Below are 9,043 nucleotides of genomic sequence, written 5' to 3' on the forward strand. Positions count from 1 at the left end.
ACCTGCTAAACTCTCAGGTTGTCTTCTACTCCCTGGGGTGGCCTTTGGGGTTCAGGGGCGGGTCTGCCTCATCAGCAGGTGCTAATGGTACAGAGAATAGAGTACCGTCCTCCCCGAAGCAGGATCTAGGAGGTAAATGCTTTGTGCATAGCACAGCTGGATCCACCTGTGCTGAGCCAGGGACCTCCCTGACCTAGTCCCCTGTGTATGTCTGGGCAGTGGCCATACCTTGGCTGGACTCACCAAGCAGCCTGAATAGGACTCAGCCTAGTTTCTCTGGGCACAGACCCACTTCTCAGGTTCTGCATCCACATCTGGACCTCTTTGCACTTCTTTGGGCAGATTCCAATCTACTTTGAACTGAGATGCTTGGAGGCTCAGGAAGCGGTACCCTCCAAGGACACTTCCAGCCCTAACAATAGCTTCAAGTTCCTCTGAGTGTCTTCCTGTTCTGGATCTCAGCTCTGCTCTCCATGTCCCTGTCCATCAGCCACCCCCACCCCCTCCCCACCATCATTTCTATTTTTTTTTTTCCTTTGGCTGCACTGCACGGCTTGCAGGATCTTAGTTCCCCGACCAGGGATTGAACCCGGAACCCCTGCAGTGGAAGCAACGAGTCCTAACCACTGGACAGCCAGGGAAATCCCCCCAATCCTCATTTCTTCCGCACATCCTCAGAGACTAGCAGAGGCCTTGGCACGTGGTGGGGCCTCGGATGCCCTTGACATCAGGTGAACAAATGGAGTAAATGACTCAATGACGATGATGAAGATGATAGCTGCCATTTCTGAGATTTTACCAACTGCCAGGCTTGTGCTAAGTGCTTTACTTACAATATCTCATTTAACCCTCACAACAGTTCTAGAAAGTGAGTAGCATGATTATCCTCATTTCACAGAGAAGGGTACTGAGTCTGAGAGGTTCATAGCCTGCCCAAACTCAAACACCATATAAAAGGCAGAGCTGGGGGACTTCCCTGGTGGTGCAGAGGTTAAGAATCCGCCTGCCAATGCAGGGGACACGAGTTTGAGCCCTGGTCTGGGAAGATCCCACATGCCGTGGAGCAACTAAGTCCATGCACCACAACTACTGAGCCTGCACTCTAGAGCCCATGAGCCGCCCATGCACCACAACTACTGAGCCTGCACTCTAGAGCCCATGAGCCACAACTACTGAGCCCACATGCTGAAACTACTGAAGCCCGTGCGCCTAGAACCCGGGCACTGCAACAAGAGAAGCCACTGCAATAAGAAGCCTGCGCACTGCAACAAAGAGTAGCTCCCGCTCGCCACAACTAGAGAAAGCCCGCACACAGCAACGAAGACTCAACGCAGCCAAAAATAAGTAAATAAAATAAATAAATAATTTTTCTGTTGTTGTTGTTTTTTTTTTTTTTTTTTTTGCGGTACGCGGGCCTCTCACTGTTGTGGCCTCTCCCGTTGCGGAGCGCAGGCTCCAGACGCACAGGCTCAGCGGCCATGGCTCACGGGCCCAGCCGCTCCACGGCATGTGGGATCTTCCCGGACCGGGGCACGAACCTGTGTCCCCTGCATCGGCAGGCGGACTCTCAACCACTGCACCACCAGGGAAGCCCAATGAATAAATTTTTTAAAAGGCAGACCTAGGATTTGAACCCAGGTGTGTCTGACTACAAACTCCATTCTCTTAACCACTGTGTTATATATAATGCCCCAAAATGACGACTCAAAATCTTCATGGCTCAAAGGAATGAGAATCATATGAAGATTTAGGCAAGAGGCAAGACTTCAGGTAAGGTTGTTCTGTGGGAGGGTATAGACTGAGAAAAAGTGGAGCAGCTTAATGATAATAAAGCTCTTACGGGGGGTTGTTATTGTACTATGCTTTATGTGATCATCATAATCCTACAAGGTCTGTATCATTTCCATTTTCCAGATGAGAAAATTGAGCTTCAGAGCAGTTAAACAACATGTCATGGATCACACAGCAATTAAGCAGCAAACACAGGATTTGAGCTGCAGTCTGTCAGCCCCAGAGCCCGTAACTTACTCCTCCCCTTTAGAGCGGGGAATGAGCGGAGAAGGAGAAGGCAGCGTTGACCTGAGACAGCTGCAATTGTGTAGCGGCGCACGCGTGCGCGCACACACACACACACACTCCCCGCCTCCTTCCTCCAGGACTGATGGCCTTTCTAAGTACCATGGGATTTTATAGTCAGAGACCACTCATGACCCCCTCCATTGTACAACTGGGGAGCTGGAGGCCCAGAGAGGGTAGGAGCTGCCCACGGTCATAAACAGGTCAGGGGCCAGGATCCAACCAGGGTTGCTCCCCGCCAGCCGCCTTGCCACCCCTTCTCCGACTCTAGCCCTGGAACCTCTAGCTGCTGTGTGTACAGCTCTGCTCCTTTTCCCAGGCACTGGGAAGGGGAGGTGCCTTCTGGGTATAAATAGCAGATGGAGATGCTTCTCTTCCGCAGGGAAGTTAACCCTTGGGGCCCTGGACATAGAGAGATGCTTCCCTCCTGAGGGAGAAGCCTTGGTAGCTGTCAGAGCTGGAATGTTCCTTACAGAGCACCTAGACCTTGTTCCTCAAGTGTGGTTGGTGAGCCAGCAGCCGTGGCATCACCTTGCAGTGTGTTAGGAATGCAAAACCTCAGGCCCCATCCAGACCCACTCAACTAGAATCTACCTTTTAACAAGATGCCCAGCTGGTCCAGACAGTCCCCTCCTTGTGAAAATGGGAGAAGTGGCTCAGAGAGGGTAGTGCTCCTACCCAAAGTCACACAGCCGTTCCCTGACAGAACTATATCTAGAATCTGCACTCCCTCCCCTCCATGACTCAGAACACTGCCAGGCTGGGACGCAGCCCCCAAGTTGTGCAGGGGTGGGGGAGGGGAGGTCAGGTAGTTATGTGCTCTTTCAGTGCCATCCTGCCCGCCCTGGGCTCAGCTGCTCCATGCAGCCTGCGTTCAGTCCACCCTGGGCAGGGGCCGCCTTGGGGCTGGCCTCAGAGAGGCCGGCACTGCAGGTCTATGCAGGTGGGCAGGGCCATGGAGCCAGGCTGACTCAGCATGGGGGTGTTTGGGGAGTGGGCTGCACTGGTCAAGGCCAAGCTTGGCCTATTTTCGTCTCTCTCAGAGCTTGGGGAGTTTTCCTGAAACAGCTTTTCTGAAGGAGGCTGCCGGCAGCGTGGGCTGGGAGGAAGGGCCCCTTCTTCACCTTCCCCCCCAACCAAGCTGCTCACCGAGGAGTGCAGAAACCAAGACACCCCCTTTCCCACCTCTGTTGCCGCAGTCCCGAGAAGAGAGCAGCTACCCCCTCCCCTCAACAAACACCCACCAGGGCAGGCAGGGGAGCTGGGCCAGGCCCCACCTGTACCCCTCACCCATCCCCCATGCTCACCAATGTTGGGGTGCTTCAGCAGGCGGCAGATGCGGGCTTCACGCTCCAGCTTCTGGTGGTCTGAAACACAGATGTCCAGGTGAGTCCAGGTGAGGGAGGAACCTCCACCCATCCCATCTCTCCCTCCTCACAGCCTCTAATGACCTCCACCTCCCAGGGCAGCACCTGGGACCTGGGTAAGCTCGCCTTTTGGATAGAGCCTCTGGGTCCTCCAGGAAGGCAGTGGGTTGCAGCGAAATAGAGAGAGGCTGGGTTTGCAGTGACACAGAAGTCCCTTCCCCTCCCTTGGCTTTCAGGGCTCTCAAACGAGGGGCATCTCCTTCTTGTATCAGAGCCAAGCTCCAGGCAGTCTGGAACATCCCCACTCCCACAACAGGCTCCAGCTGACCCTCCTCCAGCCCTGCCCCTCACACTACACCCTAGACGGACTGAACTGCTGAACTTCACCTCTCCAGGCACGCGCTGCTCAGCCCTCTCACTCTGGAGCCTTCGCACACGTGGTTCTCTCAGCTTGGAAAGCTCCCTCTCAGTCTCCCACCTGTTCTTCACCGGCCGTCATTCACTCCTACCCATCCTTCGATGTCACCCTTTCCTGGCAGCCTGCCCTGACTACCAGCTGGTAGGGGCGCCTCCTCTGTGCTCTCGGGGCCCCTGGACAGCACGTCCCATTCTGTCTCAGGGAGATCGCTGTCCTTGAGGACGAGGACTTGGTCTCTGTTGTGCCTGTGGCATCTACCCAAATGCCTGGCCCATAGTAGGTGCTCAGGAAATAACTGAATGAAAGAACAAACTATTGAATGAATGAACCTTTCTAAGGGTGTGGGAATTCTCTGCAGGAGAAGGGCCGTATTAATTCACAGAAGCCGCCTCCCGTGAGACGAGTTGGGACCAGGGACACAGAGAGCCCCAAAGAATCTGCAGGTAGAACTTGGCCATGGCAGCCTCAGGGCTTACTCAGAGATCTCCCACCTGCTTCTCAGGACTTTTGTCCAAATCCCCTGGATTTCCCTGCCCACCTGGGAGAGAGGCCTTGCTCGGGGTCTGCACCTGTGGTCTCTGATACTGAGGCTGCTGAGAGCAATCACACCCATGACCCCACTCAGTCCTCCCAACAGCCCTGGGCTATGGGCATCACCGTCCCCATTTTAAGCATTTTGCAATTTCCTTTTTGGTGATTTTCTCCAATTTGGTATTTAATGCCTTAATTTTAAAAAACAAAGCAGTATATAAAAGGAGCCAGTCGCAAATGTAGACTATTTACTATGGGCCAGGCATTATGCAGAGCACTTTATATGCATCTCAAGCCCTCATGACAATCCTCTGAGGGTGTTGCTACCACTGTGCTGGCTTTACAGAGGAGGGAACAGAGGTTCAGAGAGATTAAGTATCTGGCCCAAAGTCACACTGTGGTGAGCAGTGGTGCCACGCTTTGTACTCAGGCAGTCAGGCTCCAGGCATAAGCTTTAAAACCTTAAGTCAGGGAGTTCCCTGGCATCCTGGCGGTTAGGATTCCAGGCCTTCACTGCCGTGGCCCAGGTTCAGTCCCTGGTCAGGGAACTGAGATCCCGCAAGCTGTGTGGCACGGCAAAAAACAAAACAAAACAACAACAAAAAACAACCCTGTGCTGTCCCATTTTCCACACCCTGACTCATCACCACCTCCTCCACCTGCCCCCTATTCCCGAATGGGAAAATTGAGGCCCACAGGAGGGAACTCACACAGATACTCAGAGGCGGAGCCAGGACTAGAACCCCTGTCTCTGAATGGCCCCTCCAAAGCAGGTGGGCACCAGGGAGGATGATGAGGATGGAGAAAGTCCCAGCCCTGTCTCCAGGCAGCCAGCTCCCCTCTCCCCTTCCCCCTCCATTACAGGAATCACCAGCCGCCCTCCAAGGGCTGCAGAAACCAAGATCAATACTGAAATGTGGCTTTTCCATCAGCAAAGCAATTAAGACCAATCCTTCCACAGAGTGGAAGCTCCACTCCCCAGCTAAAGGCAGTTACAGGCTAGGGGAGGGGAGGCTGGTCCAGGCTTAGGGGCATCCCCCGGTTCCTCTTCCCTCTCTGCATCCTTCCATATCATCCAGGGCAGGCGGAGGAAAGCTGATTCGCAGGCAAAGGAGGGGGATCCCCATCCAGGGCTGGCCAAGGGCCGGCCCTGAGCTGAGGAAGGCTAGACCCTCCCCAGCTCCAAACACTGTCCCCCACCCACCCATCCCCAGCAGAACCAGAAACCAGGCAGCTCAAAGTAGGGCCTATCAGTTGGGGCTGGGGGCCTCCTGGCCCAGGCTACACATTCAAGGGGTAAAGGATCTAAATCCAGAATTCTGATGTTTTTCTCCATGAGACGTCACCCGGGAGCAGAGCTACACTGACAGGATTGAAAGAAGAAAACGTTGGTCACACAGCTTCAAATGTGTTCCTGGGGACTTCCCTGGTGGCTCAGTGGTTAAGAATCCGCCTGGCAAAGCAGGGGACACGGGTTCAAGCCATGGACTGGGAAGATCCCACATGCTATGGAGCAGCTAAGTCCGCGCACCAAAACTACTGAGCCTGTGTTCTGGAGCCCGTGAGCCACAACTACTGAAGCCCACAAGCCTAGAGCCTGTGCTCTGCAGCAAGAGAAGCCACTGCAATGAGAGAAGCCCGTGCACCGCAACAAAGAGTTGCCCCCTCTCGCCGCAACTAGAGAAAGACCATGCACGGCAACGAAGACCCAACGCAGCCAAAAATAAATAAATAAATAAATTTATTAAAAAAAAAAAAAAAAAGTGCCTGGTTACCAGACCTCACTGCTGGAAAAGCCTAGGAACTAATTCTTTTTATAAATCTTGTAATCATCTTGTGCATAGTACAATTATACTGCATTGCAAATTTCAGTGCTAAAATCATTAATTTGTTGAATGTAAACATGTACTTTATACAATAATTTTTGTAACTCTGTTTGAAATGTTTTCATTTTCTAATATGTAAGGAACCTCAAGAAACGTAGGGACTGAGTTCCTCTTGACCTCTGAGGCCTTGCTCCATTAGGCAGATGGGGAAACTGAGGCCCAGTGCTAAAGGAGCAGTCTCTTTATCAAAATCAAGGTGGTCATCAAGGTGATCAAGCCTTATTACAACTCAGAGCTCTGAGGAACTACTCCTGAACACTCCCCCCAACCCCCAGCCAATAGTCCTGGGCAGCCACGGACCTCTTATTAAAATATAAATTAGATACTGACTTCAAACTTGCCAACAGCTTCCTAATGTACTTATAATACAATCCAAACTCCTCACCACATCCAGGAAGACTGCTGGGTGCTGGGTCTGACCTCATCTTGGCCTTGAAGCTCCAGTCACACTGGCCTCCTTTGCGGCCTCAGGCACTGCAGCCCCTTCCCACCTCAGGGCCTTTGCACCTGCTGCGCCCTCTGCCTGGAACACTCTTCTCCTGGGTCTTCTCGTGGCTGCCTCCTTTTCAGGCAGGTCCCAGCACAATGTCACCTCCTCAGAGAGCTTCCCTGGCTGCCTTTTCTGAATGTCCCTCCAGCCCCATCACTTCCTCATTACCCTGTCTTATTTTCTTTGTAACACCCATTGCTACCTGAAATCACCCAGCTTACTTGTGTGTTTAATGTTCTTTTTAGTCTCCCTCCTGTAGAAAACAGGTGCAATGAGAGCAAGACCTTGTCTGCTGGTCTCTGCCTTGTTCCCAGGGCCTAGAGCCACACAGCAGCTTGTCTAAGTTCCCATAGCCAAGAAGTGGCGGAGCTGGGATTTCAACCCATGTTCATAATTACTGTACTATATTGCCTCCCATTCTCATAATTGATAAATTAATCCATCCAGCTCAGTAGAGGCCCATGATGGTGAGGGGTCTGAGAGAAGCTAGTCTGCAGCCTCCTGCCTGGGTACCAGGAAGACTTGCTCCTAATGCCCATTATGATAAATCCTTTGTGAATCTTCTCCCCCTGTCCCTTGGGGCAGGCCTGGGGGCAAGATATTGAGGTTAAGGGGGACAGTCCTGCCCAGAGCTCGGCAGGCAGCAGATGGGTGGAAACTCTGGGGGGAGGTTCCTGGGGCCAGACAGTACCAGCAGGGCAGAGCGGGGCAAAGCAGAGCCCCAGGAAGTGCAGTCAGGGGCCTGAGGGCTCTGCCTGCAGAGGGGGTGGGCTCCAGCAGGCAGGTGGGTGGCAGGATTCTGGCTAGAGGCACAGGAACCAGGGCAGAAAATAGACCTCTGAGTCTCGGAACAGAAAATGTCCCCTCCCCGCACAGGACTTCAACAAGCCTCCAGATCCTAGGAGGTTGGAGAAATAATCCCGAGGGCCAAGAGTGCCAGGCAGGGGTGGGGAAGGTGATGAGAAAGACTGGAAAGATGTGTCTTACTGCCTCTTCGAAGCCTCCCTTGCATGGACCTGAAGCTCAGGGTCAGCCTGAATGATCTCACCCCGTGCTTCCCACCCAGTGTCCTGGGACTGATGGCCGGGGAGCCGAGGAAGTGACCCCTCAGTGCTCAGGTGGACAGTGGGGCTAATGGAGGTCGCTGTAGGAGGGCCAGTCACCTCTGGCGGCACCAGCCACATCCGCTTGCCCAGTGTGCCCTAAATGTTGATGAACTCTGTGTGTGCCTGCCTGGTGAGGCTGTAGCTAGGAAGCTTCCAGAACCCCTGGCAGGGAGCTGGCGCTGAGCGTGTACTGGCTGTTGTCACTGCTGATAGGACTTTTTAAATGCAAGAGCTTGGGCCTCACCTACTGAATCCCACACCCTCAGGGGTGGAACTGGGGCAGCTGTATTTTTCAAAAGGCCCCCAGGGGGATTCGGCAGGGACTGGGACAGGAAAATATTTTTACCTTCATTTCATGTCTTTATGGCTTCCTCGAATTGTTTATACTATGAGCATTTTACATAAAAGAGTAGTTTAAAAACAGACACAAAAAATCTCTCCCGGGTTTGGGAAACGCTTGACAGAAGAGGCTGACCTCGTGGAGAAGGGGAAGCCACAGCTCCCTGGGGAGTGAACGGACACCCAGGGGGGCATGGCCCCCAGCTGGGAACTGCCAAAGTCACGGTGTGGTGGGGGAGTGCCAGCAGGAGAAGCTTGGAATGTGTTGCCAAATATTCAGCATCAAACCACTCCCCACCCCAGGCACCGTGAGTGGCAAACAAAGAAACCTGCTAAAAGAAGCTCTGCCCCTCATCTCCTGCTGGGGAGAAAAGCGTTGGCAGTTGGCAGACTTCTTTGGGAAGGTTCTCTCAGAAGGTCCCCGCTCCCACCCTTCACATTCACCTAGGCCTGAGCGCCTTCCTCCCAGGAGGTCAAAGGCCCCTCAAATCCAGAGAAGGGGCAGTTACTGCACAGCCCAGAGTCTACACTGTCCCTGGAATGCTTAGTCACCTTCCAGAAAATAGGCAATGCTCCTTCCATTCCCCCCATAAGCATCTGTCTCTTTCTGTCGTGTGCTTGTGTGGATGTGGCTCTGAGAATGTGGTGAACTGGCCCAAGATTCCCCAGAATCCAGGGAGGACCTTGGTTTCTTTCTTTTTTTATTTTTTTTTTGGCGGTACGCGGGCCTCTCACTGTTGTGGCCTCTCCTGCTGCGGAGCACAGCCTCCGGACACACAGGCTCAGAGGCCATGGCTCACGGGCCCAGCCGCTCCGCGGCATGTGGGATC

General features: G+C 53.4%; 1 protein-coding gene across 1 annotated transcript in view; it reads right to left on the bottom strand.

Moving 5' to 3' along the window:
* Nucleotides 1–9,043, bottom strand: part of CAMK2A (calcium/calmodulin dependent protein kinase II alpha) — a 62,523-nt gene that overhangs the window by 35,611 nt on the left and 17,869 nt on the right. The window contains exon 3 of the mRNA XM_007109874.4: nucleotides 3,384–3,443. Within this exon, the coding sequence (XP_007109936.2) occupies nucleotides 3,384–3,443 (60 nt within the window). The remainder of the gene's footprint in view (nucleotides 1–3,383; nucleotides 3,444–9,043) is intronic.

The sequence above is a fragment of the Physeter macrocephalus genome, unplaced genomic scaffold, assembly GCF_002837175.3.
Source record: "Physeter macrocephalus isolate SW-GA unplaced genomic scaffold, ASM283717v5 random_15, whole genome shotgun sequence".
NCBI classification, from domain to species: Eukaryota; Metazoa; Chordata; class Mammalia; order Artiodactyla; family Physeteridae; genus Physeter; species Physeter macrocephalus.